General features: G+C 37.9%; 1 protein-coding gene across 1 annotated transcript; it reads left to right on the plus strand.

Annotated features, from left to right (window-relative positions):
- Window positions 1–1,258: 1,258 nt before the first annotated feature.
- On the plus strand, window positions 1,259–20,613 carry E (nonribosomal peptide synthetase ebony). Its single transcript, XM_078186629.1, has 13 exons — window positions 1,259–1,749; window positions 8,654–8,786; window positions 10,382–10,657; window positions 11,561–11,716; window positions 12,467–12,693; window positions 13,156–13,218; window positions 14,204–14,414; window positions 15,062–15,229; window positions 16,420–16,616; window positions 16,729–16,924; window positions 17,596–17,956; window positions 18,640–19,087; window positions 19,587–20,613. Exons 2-13 carry the CDS (start codon window positions 8,654–8,656, stop codon window positions 19,725–19,727), a joined length of 2,577 nt encoding a protein of 858 aa, XP_078042755.1. The 5' UTR covers window positions 1,259–1,749; the 3' UTR covers window positions 19,728–20,613.
- Window positions 20,614–21,098: the final 485 nt, after the last annotated feature.

A 21,098-nucleotide genomic window follows, 5' to 3' on the forward strand; every position in this document is an offset into this window, starting at 1 on the left:
TATAGATAAGGTTTAGAACAGTTTAGATTATAGATAAGGTTTAGAATAGTTTAGATTATAGATAAGGTTTAGAACAGTTTAGATTATAGATAAGGTTAAGAATAGTTTAGATCATAGATAAGGTTAAGAATAGTTCAAATCATAGATAAGGTTAAGAATAGTTCAGATCAGGACACGGAATTAACGGCATGCGACATAAGGACCGCGAAAGCTACGCCTCCTACCTCTCATCGCGCGTCTCATTCGACAATGGTCGCTTCTTTCGGCTCAGAGCACATTATATGTACAATATATGCTTGCTGCTTTATGTTTCTTCACGCAGCATGTAGATTTGTTATTTCGTATAGAATTACCCTCGCCTCGATTGTACCACAGAGATGCTGGGACACCCTGTATTCAGATTGCCTTTGGCTAGAATTTTTAAGGTACAAGAAAATTAAAAGAAACGTATGAAACCAACCAATTTTTATTTAATTCGTTAAATTTCTTTCCATTTTATTCGATATACTTTCATATAATTTTAAGTCCTCGTTTTTTAGTTTATCGAATGGTATAACTATTAAAAACGATGCGTTTCAAATCGAATTTAAGATATTTATTTTAATCTCTCCACCTGGTACTTTAATTAACAAATTAAGTTAATTTTGAGAAATGTTTCAGCTTACTAGGTTCACCGTCGTATAGTCAAACCTAATACTTAGAGCAAATCGTCGACAGCAATTTCACTTGGCACCATTACACCACATCTACACTGTCCACGCTATTGTCATAATCGACGCGTGCTGCGATTGCGTAAGTCGCAGAATTTGAAACATCATAAACTCCCCCTGGACGCACAATCATTTAACGCGATCGGAAAAATTAAGGATTTTAAATAGTGGAATTAAGAAATCGGGAACGTGGCCATGACGTCGAATTCTCCGGAGAATCGCTGGAACGAGCGCTGGTTAAATGGCACCTGCGTTGCCGATCCGACGACGACGACGACGACGACGACGGAGTTAGAAGGAAATCACACTCGAAAACGTTCGACTGCGGATAGAGGAAAAAACGTAGGTAGGATCGATGTTGACGTCTACGATCGACGCGTCGATGGGGTCACGCGTTGCAGTAACAGCAGCACAAAAGATGCAGAAGTGGTGGTGGCAGGATGGGGGACAACGAACAATTCAGGGTCCTCGTAACCGGTTCCATATAAAAGCACATGCTCGGTCAACGGGAGGAGATATTCTCACCGAGTAATCTGGCCGGTGATGACCAGCCGGTAAGGTCATCGAGTTGCGTCCCGGACAACCAGGCTGCGCCAGCCTACCAAGACCTGGTCCCTGCATCGAAAAGCCATCGCAAAGCCTTTCCGCAACCATCCAACCACCGTTAAAACCGTCGAGATAAAATATTAATCGATAATTCCACGACTCGAACCAGCAGCCAACGCGGAACGCCGACAGTGCGACGGGAACGGCGAAGTGGACATTTTGTTGAAAACAATTCCGAATCGAGGAAGATCGAGGAGAGTGAACGAGAGAGGATCCCGCGGTGGAGAAAGGCTGAGAGAGGATCTCCGAACGGGGAAAAAGACATTTGTGCTCGCGGGAAACACGTGCGGACGAGTGAAAGTTATCCAAGAATTGAACGGCACCTGGGCCCAGTGTGCACGATATCGCGTGGATTCGTTTCTTTCCGGGGGCCATTCTTAGGACCAGTACGCGACGTCGAGCAGCCCAGACCTGTTGGATACACGCTTCGAAGGTGAGTGAACGAAACCCGAACCCGCTCCGTTAGGATCGTTGCTACGTCGACGTTAGAAATTGGCTGGATGTGCCAACGGACGTTAAAATCGAATCGACGTGGTTTCGCGGTGCCGAGAGAGCTGTTCTCTGTACGTTAGAAAGTGTGTTTGGTGAACAACTTCGCTTGGGAAATTGTTCAGCAAGCGCGCGCGTTCTCCTGGAAAGCCGGCTAAATTGTTCCGAGTCGTTTCGCGATGCAACCTTTCGGAGATAAGATCGTTTGTTCGACGCGGACCGTTGCGATCGTCGACGATTCGGTCATTTCGAATATCCAGCTATTTTCTCGACTTTCTAAAATCGGAATGTAATGGCCGGAATATATGTATACATATATATGTTTATATATATGTTTTTTATTAATATTTTAAATATTGAGTTTGATATAATTTATATATGTAAATACATTAAGAATAGTAAGTAATGATTTAAAAAATTATAATTAAATAAATATAGAGAATTTTTGAGTGAATTTTATTAATAATTTCTGTTTATTGATTAAGTTAATTTTATTTAATTTTAAAAGGTTGAATATCAATTCAAATATAATTTATAATTGATGGATATAGATTATTATGAATGGTGGGATAAATAAATTTACACTTATGTATTTTATATTAATATAATGTGATTGACTTTGATGAATTTATTATATTAATAGATTATATTTAATGGATTATTTTTAGATAAAATATTAAGGTTTTAATTTTAATTTTATTACGTTGACAATATCCACGGGTCGCAATGACAGAAATAAATAACTCCGGCAACGCTATGTTTAATTTTAGCAATCGTTGAGACAATTTCTAATTCGCTGGTTTAGCTTCTTTGCGGTTGCAAATTTTTAGACAGACATTCAATGAACGGAATCGTGCCAAAAAAATATAATACAATGCGATCGTCGCTAGATCGCGAAAATTACGATATCGATAAAATTACGTAGTTGGCAACACAACCACGATAATACTGGAATGGCAAGAACTAAGATTTATAACCGCGAGAATTTTTCTATAAAATCGCGTCCCGTTTGGAATCGAAAAAATTCGCTTGTCTCGTCGATCGACGTTACACCGTTTGTTTATCGTTTATTATTTCATGGAACAGCGAAACTGACGTCAGCTTTCCTTTCACCGCAATTGTCCACCGTCGTTTCAATTAATAGAGTCTTGATTGAATTCAATGAATTTTTAAGACGTTGCGCCATCGGCGACTGTTCTAGTAATTGGAATTTATAAAGTACCTGTACGCATAACTTTGATAAAAAAAAAAGAAGTAACAAGAGTATGTTCACTCGGATCTTTAACGAGTTTTGTTACAAGACGTGTCCGAAGAGGAATACGCCTTTGCGAATCGCAATCGTGAATTATAAAATTAATAATATCGTCTGGCTAAATAATAATATTAATTAATAATATTGTCTGAAATAACTGAAACCAGTCGGAGGATTCTAGACTTTGATATCCTCCAAGAGGCACTATCGTGGAACTATTCTATTCAATCGAAGTCCAATAGAGTTCTAGAAAGTTCGATAGAGTTCTAGAAAGTTCGATTATATTGCCGTCGTTCCTATTAATTATCTATTCGTCATTGAGAACGATATGCCATTGAGAACGAGATTTTCAGTGGCCGGTTAACGGTTTTCATCGGCGTCTAACGGTTTTTCAAATCGTCTAGCCACTACGGACTTTCCTCTAACGGAACGCGAACTTTTCTTTGTGATGCTTGCATAATGGACAGCGTTACATAACCTCCTCACGCATTTGTATTTCATACTTGCCAATTTCCGTTTGAGCGCGCGGCACCGTTCCAAGTCGAAAGGCTCGTTTCTCTCAGCGACTTTTTTTTTGCCCGCTTTCTGCCAGCTTGTGCTAATAACGCCACGGCTTTTCAATGGTATTGCGAAAAAATCGATGAAACATCGATTACAAAAGCGGTGGATAGCGCGAGATTCGAACGAGATTTGCCAATATCGCTCGATATTTATCGGAGAAAATGAAATCTTGCGAGTGACTTCCTTTCGCGCGCAGTACTGCGACTTCTTTTAGCCATCTGTCGTCGATCGGTGTCTCATTTTAACCCTTTGCGCTCGAAGACATTTTCAAGAAAATTTACAAGAAAATTTATTGTATGCGTGTGAAATTAAGCCTCGTGACTCGTATAACAGTTACTCTTCCATCAATTTGTTCAATCCATGTTTTAATGATATTTATGAAAATAATTTTGGAACGTGTTATAACAATATTAATGGCGCCGCAGAGTCGCCGTTCGAGTGCAAAGGGTTAACATTCAAGAGTATTCATCGACGATGCAACGTAATTAAAATATAGCGAAATTGAAGGTCCATTCTATCGAAATTAAATGATTTGTACTTCGATGTCTATTATTTATTAATTCGTATGAAATCTCAGAATGATGTTGCGATTTTCGCCTAATTCTATTTTGTATAGAATTCCATAAGAAAAATTATGAACACATGAAGCGTATATATTTTAGGTATATTCTAAAAACGCTGGAATAATTATAAATTTTTAATGCATCTACATATTTTAATCAAACGTCGACACGTGTCGTCGATTGTTTAGAGTTTAAATAAAGTGTTTGTTACATCGTTTGTTACCTTCTCGCAGCGTTAGGGGCTCACAGATGAGAGATGAATAATGTTTCGCACGAAAAACGCTGCGATAAGGAAGTAGCATACGAGAAAAATAAAATACGAGGAAAATCGCAATCGAGTCGAGCGATCGCATAAAATTGGTCGTTAATTTAGGGATCGAAATTAATTAATTCGTCGTTAATTTAGTGGACGAAAAATGATAAAGCAGCGATACAATCGTCGTTGTCTCGTCGAAATGTCCAATAAATACTACGCGCACAACCGCCATATTTTATTTCCATATTAATGTACTCATATTTGTCTATTATTTAGTTGATTGTAAAAAGCAGTTTTTGCCATTCACTTGGCGCAACTTACACCGCCCCGCAATTACTTATCTCTGTTGATAGAGATACTTACAGGAGACGCGTCGATAAACAACGCGCAACTAGTTTCTTAAAATTTGAATTAGGTTAACAAACTGCTGTTTTTTACTCTATCTTGGACGTTGTTGCAATAACGCGAGATGCTCGGGTCGCGGTATCCTTGCTCGTACGGGAACAATATGTAGAGAGCAATTATGTTGCAAGAATTGAAAGAGCTGAAATGAAGTAACCATAATCGTTGGACGGTGTTCCGCAAGTACTCGGAACATGGTATAACAAATCCGCGCTGAAATTTTTTACAGGCAAGTGAACGTGCCGGTAACGGAGATTGTAAGGGACTTGAAATTATTGAAAGGCATTCGGCTATGCCCAATGCACTTTTGCATACGGGACTTTCGAGATTTTATTCCTTAATATTATTCTCTTAGTATCCAAAATATTCTGGAATTCATTTTAGAAATTTCTATATTTATCTCTATATTTATTCTATTCGAATTTCTATTAAAATTGAAATACTGAAATTTCAAGATTTTACAAACACAAAATTGTGTATGAATAGAAAGAAACTCGAGATCTAATAAAAATTAATAAAATCAAAATTGTTAATTGTTGTCCCTCGTATAATGTATTCTTAACCCTTTGCACTCGAGTGGCGACTGTGAGGCACCATAAAATTGTTCTATCACGTTGCAAAATAATCGTTATACTAATAAAATTTGCATTTTATAGATTGTTAAGGTTATGTTCTGTCGATAGGAATGACGAGAATCGATTACGTATGCATAAACTATACATTGTTATATAAAATGGAAATACTATAAGGCCAGAAAAATTACTTCAGATTTCCATTTAAAATGGCATCGAGTGCAAAGGTCTAACACAAAGATAAAATGAACATAATCCAGCATCGTCATCTAATCCTTCCACATCGCCGCGTTTAGACACGCGGCGCACAGTTCGCGAGCCAACTTAACCCCTTGACGTACCATTTTCTACACAATTACTGCGATTACGAATTTTCCAATTTTTCATATTTAAAATTTTTTTTCAATTACGAATTTTTCAATTTTTCAAATTTAAAATTTTTTCCAATTACGAAATTTTCAAGACAGAACATTAACATTGATTCCGTGCCTGAATTAACTCGAATACTTAAATATTAATAACAAGGGATTTTATTCCAATTTAAAAAAAAAGAAAAGGATAACATCGATACCTAATAATTTATTACTAGCAATTTCCATCGCGAGTCGGACTCATCAGAGTCCGGTAAAGGGTTAATCCATTCGTTGCCAGCACGCCGAAGAAAAAACATTAGAAGTGCGACCGGGGAAACTTTAGCGGGGGGGCGCGTCGATCACGAATTCATTGAAACCGAACCAGTTCCGAATCAAATTGACCGTGAAGAACGATCTAACTTTCCATCAGCCGGTGGAAAACCAGATCACCTTAGCGCTCTTTCTTTCCAGCCGAAGGTCGTATCCATCTGCCACCGCCGTTTTACACGGCGATCACATTCTTGGTTAATGCGCTTTGTTTATTCGTTATGAAATCGAATAGTTGCGCGTTCCCTTTGCGTCCCGATTACCCTAATGTCCTGACGGGTCGCATCGCGACCATAAGAGGTACGGTGAAATGACAGTACTCTCGAACAATTTCGTCTTGACGCGAGGCGAATCGGTTAACAATTTTTAATAGCAAAATGGATAGCTAGCTAGCTGGATTTATAAATGACTTTCATTCGTTTAAAAATTTATTTCGACAAGTTAATAGAAGAATCGTATCTAAAGGGTGTCCCAAAATTCACGCAAGATTTGAATTTTGCGCCATTTGTGCGATAAAGTGTTGCCAACCAAAAAAAAAATACAGAATGACAGCTGATAGTTCAGGGTTATTAAAGATGGAGCGCTACACAAAAGAACAACGCATTTTTATTTTTATTTACAATTTTTAATTATAAATCTGTGTTTTCTATCAAAATTACTTCTTGCGTGAATTTTGGGACACCCTTTATATTGAGTTTTGTCTGTGTTGCCATCTGTTTTTACTAAATAGGTAGATGATTCGAAAGACGATGATGTTCGGAACAATTCTGATAGAAATAACGGTACACGCACTGTTGCAGAATTTTCGGTAGCATTTTTAACCCTTTGCACTCGAAGCCATTTTAGCTTTAAATCTAAAATAATTTTTCTGTCTTGTAGTATTTTCACTTTAAGGGACTAAGTGTAATTTAAATATACCAAATTAATTTTCATCATTCATACCAACAGTACCATATTTAACAATTTTTCTAGAATTAAACATTGTTGCTATAAAAATTGTTAGAAAGGGTGAAAGAACAATATCAGTGGTGCCTGAGAGTCACCATTCGAGTGCAAAGGGTTAAAGTTCATGGAACAAGGAAATTGCTCGCGCGTTCTCAGAGTCATTTAAAAAGAAAATCGACATTTCGTCGGCGTAGATCGTTGCAACGATTCCGCCGTGGTCCATAATAATAGAGATAAATCCCCGTTGCCGTGCGGAACGCATCAAATTCCGCGGTTTTTGTATCGCCGAACGGCGACAGGTTTCTCCACGGAAAATCCGTCATCAATCTTCCGTTAATTGAAGAAACATGGAGAAGTTATTCGCCGGGAGTATCATCGGCCGTGTTTTATTTGCCAATTGGGATTTGAAAAGGCTCGTAAATCACGCGCGGCGTTCCCCAGCGGGTCGCGTCAATCCCGATCCGTTCGTTACAAACCCGGCACGGCCGTGCCGTGGCTCGGATAAATTCGTGGCACAATGTTAATTGACGAGAATGGAACTGGGACATCGATTATTTAATATCATCGACGCAACCGCGGATGCTGCGCGTACCATAATGATAATGGAAGAAGCGCGAAGCAATTTTCGTATCGTCTTTTCAGATATTCTTTTCGCGAAAGAAACGTGCTCCTTGTAAAGGGTGTCCCAAAATTCACGCAAGATTTGAATTTTGCGCCATTTTGCCAACCAAAAAAAAAATACAGAATGACAGCTGACAGTTCAGGGTCATTAAAGATGGAGCGCTACACAAAAGAACAACGCTTTTTTTTTATAATAAAAAATTTACAATATTTAATTATAAATCTGTGTTTTCTATCAAAATTACTTCTTGCGTGAATTTTGGGACATCCTTTATTAGCAGCGTTTAGGGCAACGTAGAAATACTAAAGAAAGATTGCCGAATAAATTCGCAAACGGGCTTGTAAAATAAAAATACTTAGACGAAAGGTTTTTTAATAGGCAAACATTTTCATTTTTGCAATTATGCGCAGGAACATAAAATAACTGATAATGTTATCGCTAATTTTAAGAAATAGTAGATTTTGTTACTAGTAAATAGACTTATGCAAATTTTCGAATTATATAAGGATAGAAGAATTTAAATAATTGAGAACTATAATCGTCGATAATATTCCTATCAGTTTATTGAAATTATTGAAAAAGACAATTTCTATTCGACTCCTGATTCATTTAATTAATGCAAAAGATTTTGTGTAAATATACACTCGTACAGAAAAACAAAATATTCTGCATCAACTTAAAAGTAATTAAGAATAATTGTATATATATATATCTCCATTATGCGAAGGATTTAATTGATGCACCCCCTCGTATGCCCACACACTGAATCTTGTTTCAAATACATAAAATTCGCGTCCACTTACTATGCATCGAAAGCGACCTATATTTTTTAATAATCGTTCGAACGTATCGTCGCTGAACGGTGAAAGGTGAACGTAGTAGCATCGACGAAATAAATAGTAAAAGGTGAAACGGATCGGAAATAAAACGTAGAAGATCGACTCGAGAATTTCGCTGATGATTGAACATTTTCGTTTGCTTTTTTTTGTCCACAGATGGGTAGCATTTTGCAACAGTCGGTATTAAAAGGCCGACAGACCGACGGCATCAAGGAGAAGGATTTGCTTCATAAATTATTCAAAGAAACGGCGGCAAATTATTCCAATCATCTGGCGATCTACCACGAAGGTACTATTACACGCGTTATTAAGGGGGGCGGAGGGGAGGGGAGTGGCGCAAAAAGAAAGGATCCCCAACGCAAAAACCTGGAAAGTGAAGAAATCAATTAACATTAATTACACATACCGCGCTCTTTTAATGATAGCCAGCGCCGTCGCGTTTTCATTTTTTCCCCCTTTTCTTTTTACGGTTCATTTTTTTCTCTCTCTCTCTCCGATCACAGGAATTAAATTACGGAGTTAAATCACGAAATGTGCACGTAATAGAATCAGCCTTATAGCAGGTCTCGATGAGGTTGACTGATTCTACTTTACGATCTGCATGGTTGTCCAGCGTTCCATTTCAATCTTCCTTCTCGCACGATGCTTCTCTTTTGTCTCGTTTTTAACCCTTTGCACTCGAAGCAATTTTAAGGTTAGATTCAAAATTTCTATTTTGACCAGCTGTAGTATAGCGCTTAGTATAATTTGCTATATAAGATTTAGTCTTGCGACTCGTAAAACTGTTATACTTTTAACAGAAGGGTATTTAATAATGTCAACATTATTTTGTTAATTATAACACAATATTCATTGGCGCTGCAGAGGCGCCACTCGAGTGCAAAGGGTTATTATTCGAGATTTTGACATTGATTCACCTCGGTATTGAATTTTACAAATCCGCGAACACAATCTATTCTTCCACGTTCCTATGAACAATTCATTCTCCTTGGCACTAAACGATCCCAGCGCGAGCAGGCTTCGAGATTAAACTCCAATATGTGCACAGTTGTCATTGGCACTGATTCCTTTCTCAATAACTGCAACCAATGCTACACCTTGACAATTTTAAAGAGATCTTCTGATCTAGATATTTACAAACGATTAGATGCTTTTTCGTTGCATTTGAAATATATTGTTTATTTTCAAATTTATACTTTATTCTATTTACTCGGTAATTTTCTTCATACCTTCATTGTGTTAAACAATAAGATATTTTATTCATCGTGGTACAGGCGATAATTATATCTCTTTATTTTGTTCATACCTTCATTGTGTTAAACAATAAGATATTTTATTCATCGTGGTACAGGCGATGATTATATCTCTTTGTTTCTGATTACCGGATCAAATGGGATTACATCAGTCAGGAAGACAGTTATTTGCAAACAAATTGTCCATGAAAAATATATTTATTATATATATGTTTTCTTAAGACGTATAGATATCTCTCGAAAATTTAACATCTTCGTCGCCGACAATTAGACACTAAAATCTCTAATTATAAAAATAAATCTCTAATTGTAGAATTTATAAAAATAATTTTAATATTTATAAAAATAGATCTCCAATTATAAATGAATCAATTAAATATATCTCTAATTAAAGCAATTTAATTAATTAAAATAAAACCAAAAAGTTCACATTTATCATAAGAGATGACATTAGATCTCTTTCGCATTCGAAAAATCATAGTCGAATTCATTTTGCTCGAATATATTGCGATGAAAATAAATGTTCAAAATTGTTCAGAAATTAGCGTCACCCAGATATGTTAAAGCGTGTTAAAGCTTGCACAGTTTCGCCTACGTTCGCGTTCTCACAATGTAATTCGTTTGGTCGCAGACGATCAAGGGAAGGAGTACACGATATCTTACGGCGAGCTCAGCGAGCTGACAAACGGAATCGCCAGGGTCCTCCGAAAGTTCGCTAAACCGGAGTGCTCGTCGCAATCGTTGGTGGCGGTATGCATGAAGCCCTCTCATCGGCTGCCGACAGCGCTGCTGGCCATCGTCAAAGCTGGAATGGCATACCTGCCACTGGACGTGGAATTCCCAATGGCCAGGATCAAACACGTTCTGCAAGAAGCCAGGCCCCTAATGGTGTTGATAGAGGAAGGAGGTAAAAATCGCCGCTCAACTGAATTTATGGCTTATATCTATCATTCTATTTTTCGCTTGTTTTCCATCGGGCCAAGGAAATTATCATTTCACGCACCACCGTGTTTCTGCCTTTAGAAAATGTTAACAACCTTGCAGAATTCGCGTTAACGATGGCATAACCCGGTGTCTAGACACGTTCCACTTGCTGCCGTAGATTTCAAACGCGCTAAACAGTGAATCACCTGATTCAAGTCGATCATATGCGCAATATCGTAAAATAGAACAAAAATAATCTTTGAGAAAATAAAGTAGCACCATTAACCCTTTGCTCTCGAGTGGCGAGTAATCGGTAAAATTGTTCTGTGATTTTTATATAAATATAAAAATAAAGTTTAAAAAAATGATTGTTAAATTATGGATCTGTTAGTACGACTCGCAAGAATTAATTTCGCATAAAAAATGCACTTTATTGCATAGAACGAAAATACAAAGAGCGAGAAAGATCATTTCTGATTTACAGTTAAAACGATCACTAGTGCAAAGGGTTAATTAATCTGCGCGTTTACTGCTGTATAAAGAAGGTCCTAGAATTTCAAAGGACCGCGTAGAACCAGTCGGGCGAGACGATAAACTAAATACGGTGTTCCGCGGTTGTCCTTCGTTCGCATAAAAATGGCACTGGTTCGATTTGAGGCCGATGATAGAAACTCCACCGGCTAACGAATGTCCGACGAATAACTTCCTGCTCGCGTGTCCCGCCTGAGAGCCGATGAGGTACCGTCAGCCCCGGTCAGCTGCGTCGAGCAGACACATCAAAATTCTAGATTCTTTAATCGGCGGCCGCGGTGAATCATTCTGCCGGGAAGTGAACGCGACGCCGGGGACTGTCGTCAGCGATCCATTTAAATTAAAATTTTTCCAGCGGACCAATCTATCTACGATGGAACAATGACGATGACCTACGAGGAACTGGCCGAGGGAGCACGGCAAGAGGCGAAGGACGATCTGGATCACGCGGAGAACGCCGAGCAACTGGCGATCGTCCTTTACACTTCCGGTAGCACGGGCACGCCGAAAGGTACGCCGTATTCTCGCTTTTGTGTCTACGGTATGCTCGCGTCCTTTTTCACCGATGGACTCTTTTCATTCGGACGGACTCTGATTATTTATTATAATCTGAGATTAGAACGTGACCTAATATCGTAAAGACATCAAACTCCAAATAATACTAATTAAATATGACATTCATTTTTCTGTATAAAATATTCGGTTATGGTGTTATAAATAAGTAAGTAGGATGTTTAGGCAGCTACCTTCGGACCCTTCTCGTCTTATTAACATACTCGCAGGATATCCTATATAAATTATACAGTTAGAAACGTGCCAATGTTCCAGTTACTATAAAGATCTTCGTGCGAATTTTTATAAGTTTTATTCTATGAAAATCCAGAATCTTTTAAAAGAAATAAAAATCCAGAATTTAAAAGAAATAAAAATCCAGAATTTCTTTAAAAAAATAATAATCCAGAATTTAAAAGAAATAAAAATCCAGAACTTCTTCAAAGAAATAAAAATCTAGAATTTCTTAAAAGAAATAAAAATCCAGAATTTCTTCAAAGAAATAAAAATCCAGAATTTCTTCAAAGAAATAAAAATGCTTCTTTCGACAAATTCAGGCTTATATTTTACTCCACTTAGTTAGACCATCTTATTAAATTCTTTTTTTTTAAATTTTGCCAGTTTTTTTCGTTTACTGGCAGATTTCAACGCGAGCTACCTTTCGCACGGATTGGACGGAAGAGTGACAGTTGTTTTTGACCGTTTTCAGGAGTGCTGCTGCCGCACAAGACAGTGCTAAACCGGCTCCGATGGCAGTGGCGAGAACTGCCTTATGCATCCGACGAGTGGCAGTGCGTGTTCAAGACGTCCTTGACCTTCGTCGACAGTCTGTCGGAGATCTGGGGTCCCCTCCTTCAGGGTCGAACCCTGGTCGTTGTGTCGAAGCACGTTACCAGGGACCCGGAGAGATTCGTACAAGTATTAGAAAAGCACAAGGTTAGCCGATGAATACCGATTATTGCAAACAATTGCACAAATACTTTATCTTTCCGTTCTGCTTAATTTTTGAACTGCGTTAAACGTAATGCAACGAAGACATGAACAGGAATTAGATGAAAATATAATTTTCTTTCAACCCTTTGCACTCTGAGGCGCCGCTAAAAATTGCTACACTATTTCTAAAAATAATTATAATAATATCAGATTCGTCTATAATTAGAGATCGTTAAAAATAACAAGTTTTTAATATGCGTAAATAAATATGCATTTCATAAGCTTAAATTGCAATAAATCATATAAAATAGAAGTACAGGACATCAGAAAATTTGTTTAAAATATAATGAAAATAGCTGCGAGTGCGAAAGGTTAACGATTTAAATAACAGCAATAAAATGTGCCAACATTTTCCACAGAAACGCGTATAATTTCTAATCGAATAATTATTTTCAATTATTTTAGATTCAACGGCTTGTGCTGGTGCCATCTCTTCTGCATTCGATGCTCATGTACCTGAGTCTACGCGTAAGCATTTCTTATGTTACGTTTTTGATCAATTTCCTGCCGGCAGTTTTCCCCTCAATTGTCGTATTTTATCGTCAAGGTTTAATTTTAGAAAAACTTCGATCGATTTGCTCGATAATTTCCCGTTTCAGTTACGACTTGCACGGGATTCAGTGTTTCGTTGCAGAATTGTATATTGCGGTATATTCCAGGGCTCGGGATTAACCAGCATGCAACGCGAGGATCGCGACGGATACGCCTGCTCACTCCTGTTGCCACTCTCGGGCGCGTGTTGATTTATGTATAGTATATGCGTAGCATTTAGGCGATTAGCAGAGAGTATGGTGCGCCGCAGGATACAGGAGACGTAGCCCTTGCGTTCATTATATTGCGTGGCCCTTAATTTCGTTCCTGCTATATTTTAATCCGTCAAGAAATGTAACATTAATTATACAGGGTGGTCCACGCGCAATTGCTACGAGTCATAACTCCGTTATTATTGCACTTATGAGAAAATGCCAGAAGTGAAAGATAAATGGTTCGAAGAGCACTACATCTGTAGGCCTCTAAATTTGTTTTTTAGACGCAGCAGTGCACGTGCAATTAACAATTGCATCATTTCTTTAAATTGAAATGCATATTTTTTTACACAGATTCTTTTGTTCAACTAAAAAAATTTAAAGGCCTACAGATATAGTGTTCTTCGAACCATTTATTTTTCTCCTTTGGCATTTTTTCATAAATGCAATAATAACGGAGTTATGACTTAACAATTGCGTGGACCACTCTGTATACTCCTGGATTTTTACTATGTTTCACATTCTTTAAAAAGTGGTATATTTGTGGTAAATTGTCTGCTTTGATATTTTCGTCTATTTGGCAAATAATATATTTATTGAATTACAACTCGTTGGCCAGTTCGGCGATCAAATTGCGACACGAACGCAAATAATATAGTAGAGGGAACACGTGACAGTCGTTCAATAAAAATCACGACATGCTCCAGGACAAGGAGAACGTGCTGCGCTCGTTGAAGCTCTGGGTATGCTCCGGCGAAACATTGCCGGTCACATTGGCCGATCAATTCTTCACCACGTTCGGCAGCGGCGACAAGATTCTGGCCAACTTTTACGGGAGCACGGAGATCATGGGTGACGTCACTTACTATCTTATGGACAGCAGGAATCAGCTGCAATCGGTGGACAAAGTTCCTATTGGTGAGCGCAAGTCCACAAAAATTTATAATAGCTGGACCATCTGTTCTCCGCGAAACTATTGCTTAATTAAATTAAATTAAATTGAAAAACGTTTCACTTAAATTAAAGGGTGGGAGTACAGTCACTCAATTAAAAAATTGTTAACAATTGAAACGAATTAAAAATGATGTAACAGTGTTCTTAGATTCTTCTAATCTCGTTACAGTTTTTTATATGACTTGTCTGTCTTTTTCGTAAACATAAATTCTACGATCAATTAAATTAAATGGAGGGAGTATAATCACTCAATTTAAAAATTGTTAACAATTGAAACGAATTGAAAATAATGTAACAGTGTCCCGAGATTCTTCTAATCTCGTTACAGTTTTTTATACAACTTGTCCGCCTTTTTTGCGAACATATAAATTTTGCACTCTATTAACGAGTCATTAAGAATCCAGTTAAGCAATAATTATGAAGTAATTACATACATACATCGTGACTGCAGCTTAATTATTAATCATTATAATACTGATGCCGCTTAATTTTCGAGAATGAGCTAAAATGCGGAGTCTCGTTGGATAATAAGATTACGAGCGTTTGAATAAATGAAGCGTTGTAAAAATAGTCCACCGCGCCAGTTTAATCCTGCATGCATTTAATCACAGGGAAGCCGCTAGATAATTGCATTGTCTATATCGTGGATAAGGAAATGCGGCTGGTCCCGCAAGGTGAAGTCGGAGAGCTAATAGTAGCTGGAAGAAACCTCGCTGCAGGATATCTCCGCGATGACGACTCCCGCAAGTTCCAGGAGAACCCTCACGCTATCGATCCAGGTACTAACATCATTCGAAACTATAATTTTACGCGTTTCATTCGCCAAACAATTCTTTCGTTGCCTAACATCATGAGAAACTCAATGACGGAGAATTTCAGAACAATTTCTCTAGACGTAGATTGTTCTTCGATTGAGGAAAGAAACTATTTCTCTGTCATCAAAATCATTGTAATCTCGCTCCAAAAATTCTCTTTTCCACCGTCAAGTTATAAAATCAATTGACTAACAAAATAGTGTCGTTGGCATATACTTAATTTAAAATTCTGCTGACAATCATTTCCTCTTACAAAATCGTTTCTACTATCAATAATAATTATCAAAAATCCTTAGAATTAATGATTTTAAATTTCCGAATTTTGGTTGTAAAAATAATCGTAAACTTTTAATTCTATCAGTCGCGATTATCTCAAATTATCGCGATTTTTCTTTCCACTATTCTCTGAATATCTTTCGAATGTCCTCGCCGTATGCTAGTTTTTTTTTCTTAACGATTCTATCTTGATCTATCTGACCTAACTTTCACAGCCAATACGCAGCTGCAGCACCGGTACTTTTTATTACGATTTATCACGATTTTACGATTTTAAAAATTACGAATTAGAAATATTTTACGATTTTAATTATAGAGTATTCTTTGGATTAACAATTATTCACGATATGTCATATTAATAAATTCATACATAAAGAAATCTTTACAGGAACCGTAGAAATTGTTTTATCAATACGCGAGTAAAATTGTTATCGCTACTGACAAAATTTACATAGAAATATTCAACTATGGATAATAGGTGAAAGAATATTTTTTCTGAAATTGTTTCGTGCTAACGCAAGATTATAGAAATTTATTATCCATACTTGAAGATTTCTAGTAAAATTTTGTTAGTAGCAACAATAATTTTACTTGTATATATTATATATATAATAATAAATGACATTATTTCTGAATACACAAATCATTTAATGTATTACATTTAATATATTATATACTTACATATTATACAACAATATATATAGTATAATACACAAATCATTTAATATATTACAATTAATAATATTAAATTATATTAATAATATAACATAATGAGTTGTGCATTGAGAAATAGTCTCATCAATTCGTAAAATTCTACTTCCCTTAAACGGTACGTAGACCAAATAGCTGGAATGACTCGAATTGTATCGCTTCGTTAGAATACTCGCGGATCTACCGCACGGGCGACTACGCCAGGATATCAAAAGGAGTCGTAACGTACGAAGGACGCGTAGACTCGCAGATAAAGGTCCGAGGACACCGGGTAGATCTCACGGAAGTAGAAAAAGCAGTATCCCGCGCGCCGGGAGTTGAAAACGTTGTCGTTCTTTGTTACAAGCCCGGCGAGCTGTCGCAGGTAAAACTGAAAGATATCTAGAAACTCGTCAGGCAAATCGAATGTAGATCAATGTTCTGCTCGATTATGCATTCAGATCGTAGATTAAAACTTCCATATATCAATGTTGCAGACGCTAATTGCGTTCATTACCGCCGTAAACGGCGCTTCGACTTGCGCCGAGAAAGTCGAGTCTTTCCTGCAAGCCACGTTGCCGGTGTACATGTTGCCGCAAATTTTCATCGTCGACGACATACCGCTGCTGACGAACGGCAAGACCGATCGGCAGACTCTGTTGAAACAGTACGAATCCTCGAATCTGTGCAATGGTAAGTGGAACATTCGTGAATGTAATACAAGTAGAAATAGTTCACCAAAAGTCGAAGAGTTTTATAAGAATTTAAACTTAACATTGGCTTACCTTTTAAGATTGTATAACTTTTTAAAAACGAAATCATTTGAATTCTTGGCAGATGTTAGAGAAACTAGTTTACTTAACAATGATATTTAGAATGACAAAATAAAAGAGATAACTCACGTCTTTTCAACTCCTTTATCTTGAGTCTGTAATGAAAATTTTGAAAATGTGTTTTGCAAGTCTCGGTAACTTCTATGCATGAAAATTTTTTAAAATCGACTGGAGTTGTAAATCGCAGTTCTCTCGACGACTTTCGACACTTTTAATCAAAAACTGTAAGAAATCTGTTGAATTTAGATTTTTCGACGCGTGCAGCTCGACGCCGTGATTTATAGAGTGAATGTTTTAAATTTTGGTTACTCAAAGTGTTTTTTACTATTCTATTTTAAACAGTATTGTCTCGTCAATGAGATCCTTGAATATAATTCTATGCAAGAAATAACTTCGTCGCTATTTTCGTCGAGGCAGGCGAAGTCTTTCCTCGAATTCGGACCTCGTTGCGAGACTTCGCGTGCAAACAGTCGGAACGCATGGCGCGACTGACGGCACACGAACGACTGTACCGATCCGTTGTATGCGCAGATAATGACGAGTACTTGAACTGCGACTACGTCGGCGTAACGGAGAAGGACCTCGAGAAAGCCAAGGTCCTGTTCCCCACGGTGGCGTCGGTGATAGGTCGCGGTGGGCGTGCGAACGTGACGCTCGATGCAAATTTCTACGAGCTCGGCGGCAACTCCTTGAACTCGATCTACACGGTGACGAAGCTGAGGGATCAGGGCTACGAGATCGGCATCACGGAATTCATCACGGCGAAGAATCTCGCGGAAGTGATCGACCGGATGAGAACCAGCACAGACGACGAACCGGTGGAGAAGAATCTCGGCGAGGACCAGCACTACTACGAAATGCTGGATGACTCGCATAAAGAGGACGCTATCGAGTACGTAATTTAGCACAGTTCCTACTTGAACCGAAGTCGAAATCATTTTAACCAGAATGCACTTTTCAAGACAATCCTTGATCTTTTTCAGACTTTTCAACCCTTTTCGAGACTTATCTTTTTATTAGAATTAATTTAATCCATTCATTTTCACCTAAAATTCATGTTTACCTAAATTAATTTCTTAAAATTCATTTGCACCTGAAATAATTTCTTAAAATTCATTTTTACTTAAAATAATCTCCTAAAATTCATTTTTACATAAAATAATTTCCTAAAATTCATTTTTACCTAAAAATGTCCTAATCTATGAATAGAATTCTTCCATTGTTCTGATTTCTACGGAATAGGCTATGAAAATAGAAGTTTGCTGCAAGATTAGCAGATCAGCGTATTATAATGAACTGATTTGGCGAATAAAGAATGAAACCGAAGATGATGTTTAATTTGGAATCTTTGGAAGACTTTCGTCCATTTTTCAACGATCCCCAGCTTCGTCATAATTTATAGAACGCGCGTTGCTTGTGATATTTGTGACACTTCTCTGTTAAAATTCTCTGGAATTTTCACGAAGAGGGATCGTTGGTGAAAAGTGTCAAAAAATGCTGCGACTGCCATGAAAATAGGATAAAACTAGATATTTCCTCGACTTCCAATAGACGAACGGTTCGTTTCTGTTACAGAATCATTACGGAGAGCTTCTACAGCAAAGCGGACCTCGAGCAATGGCTAATTACAGAAATATCGAGGGACGACTATCGCGGATTGATGGAACGTTTATGGGTGCCGCTGGTCGAGAAGAACCTGAGCTTCGTCGTGAAATCGAACGACGGCCGTACGATCGGCGTGGGCCTGAACTTCGATCTTTGGGACGAGCCCGAGGTGATACTCGATTCGAAGCTGACGGTGGTGTTCGATTTCCTCGAGTACCTGGAGGCGCCGATACGGGAGCACAAGCTGCCGAAGGGAAAGGGCCAGATCATCCATAATTTCATGATGTCGACGCACAGCGATTTGAACGCGGCGGAAAATGTGATCGTGATGAGAGAAATGGAGGAGTACTGCTTGCAGCTGGCCAAGAAGAAGGAATACGCCGGCATCTTCACCACCAACACTAGTCCTTTGACGCAGGTGATTATCCCTCTCATCCCGGAATTTCTTTCAATTTTTACAGAATTTTTTACATCTCGGAGCGATTTATAAATTTTCTTGAATATTTTAAGTTTGGATATTGAAAATTAAAAATGTTGTTACGGCAGCTATATTGAACGTTAGAGAGAGCAATATATAGTTAAAACAAACCGAATTCAGATCAACGACGAAATTAACTAACACGAATTTCTTAAATAAAATGTCACGCGGGCTGTGTCGCGAGAGCAATCTAACCTCGAAATCCCCTTCGAAATTGCCGAGGTGGAAAACGTTGTTCTTCGCCGTGTTTCCAATTAATTCGGAAACATTTTCAGCTAAACGGAAACCAATTCCCGTCCTAAACCCAAATTTCCGTCCTAAACCTGAATTTCCGAGAACGTCAACATTTTTTGAGGAAAAATTGGAGAATATTTTAAAATCAGTGATTGCGAGGTCGTCGACGATTTAACGCGTTTAACGTGATCTTTGCGTGTTGCAGCAACTCGGAATCGATGTGTTTGGCTACGAAACGATGCTGACCTATCAAGTGAACAAATACGTAGCGGCCGACTCGACGAAGCCCTTTGGAGAAGCACCGGACAGTCAACTGGCAATTTGCTCGTTGAAAATGATCAACTAACGTTCATTGAATCGGACCGGAAGCCGTGCGTGCATCGCTTGCGAGAACGCAATCCGTCCCGGTCTTTCATAGCGAATAAGTAAACTGCGGGTTTCGTGCATTTCTGACAAAGCTGAATAAGCGCTGCTTAAAAAGTAGCAGAATTTCAATAATCGAAGAATGCTCACGGCACCTGGTTTAACTTGTTAAAAAAGTTGTTAAAGAATGATAGAAATTCCTAGATAAAATTGTTATTTTGCATAAAGATCCGCAGTTTATTGTTACATTATACGTAGCGTCTACGTAATACATTCTGTATAGTTTATTTATTATAATAATACTAGCTCATCCCCTAAGCAATGCAGATTTCATAATTCTCGTCAGAGAAATGCAAAAACACAAGTATCACTGTTCTATTCATCTTCTCCTTACTTTTTATCACACATGAAAGTATATTAGCATTATCTAAGGGATGAGCTGTTACATAATTGTGACGTTGCATATTATTAAGTAGAGTCGCATTTCATTCTGATCGTTGCCCTTCACGATTGCCGCATTGTATTTTATTAAGGTATTTAAGCGAGAGAACTGTAAATATTTTTGTACATAATTATTGTCCACGATGGATCGTTTTTTTTTTTTTGTTTCTTCTTGTCCGCGACGACTCGATTCCTTCGACGTTTAAGAAGGTTCGATTGTCCACGACAACTCGTGATTCGAAAGTACAATGTATACACAAATTAATAGATTAGGCTAGATAAGTTAGTTGTATCGCGAACGATGTGATCGTTGAGTTATTTAATAGTTAATGTAACGTTCAGCAATACTGTTGATCTACTCTCGCGAGTTGGCTGTTGATAGTTACTAAACGGATTGCTGTAAATTTTAAAATAAATTACTCATTAGACATTAATTTCGTATGTTTTTATTCATCTTTACTGTAGTTGTTATCGATTCTCAGTCTTCTGTTTATAAGACACCGTGTAAGCGGTGTTACGTATTATTTTAACCGCAGGCTTTGGATCCCTACATATCCTATATCAGAGATTTTCTATTTCACCCTTCTAGGGTTATAGTGCACCTAGGATGAATTCATGTCGCACTCAACATTACCGACAGCTACCGAAAACTGGACACGTTAGCAAGAAGCGAATATCTCGTATAGTTAATTTCTGCTAAGACTGCTGAATATTATTTGGAGGTAATAAGTATACACACATAAGGTAGATAAGGTGGATAAGACGAAAAAGGTGGTTAAGGTGGATAAGACGGATAAGATGGATAGGGTGGATAGTACAGATAAGGTGGATAAGATGGATAGGGTGGATAGTGCGGATAAGGTAGATAAGGTGGATAAGATGGATAGGGTGGATAATGCGGATAAAGTAGATA

This window comes from Augochlora pura, chromosome 7 (genome assembly GCF_028453695.1).
Source record: "Augochlora pura isolate Apur16 chromosome 7, APUR_v2.2.1, whole genome shotgun sequence".
Classification (NCBI taxonomy): domain Eukaryota; kingdom Metazoa; phylum Arthropoda; class Insecta; order Hymenoptera; family Halictidae; genus Augochlora; species Augochlora pura.

Excerpts from the sequence above, each read along its gene's own strand:
- E (XM_078186629.1), top strand. The coding sequence starts at position 8,654 with ATGGGTAGCATTTTGCAACAGTCGGTATTAAAAGGCCGACAGACCGAC. Across the intron at positions 10,658-11,560 it reads GGTGTTGATAGAGGAAGGAG|CGGACCAATCTATCTACGAT; the intron begins GTAAAAATCGCC and ends AAATTTTTCCAG. Across the intron at positions 14,415-15,061 it reads GGTGGACAAAGTTCCTATTG|GGAAGCCGCTAGATAATTGC; the intron begins GTGAGCGCAAGT and ends ATTTAATCACAG.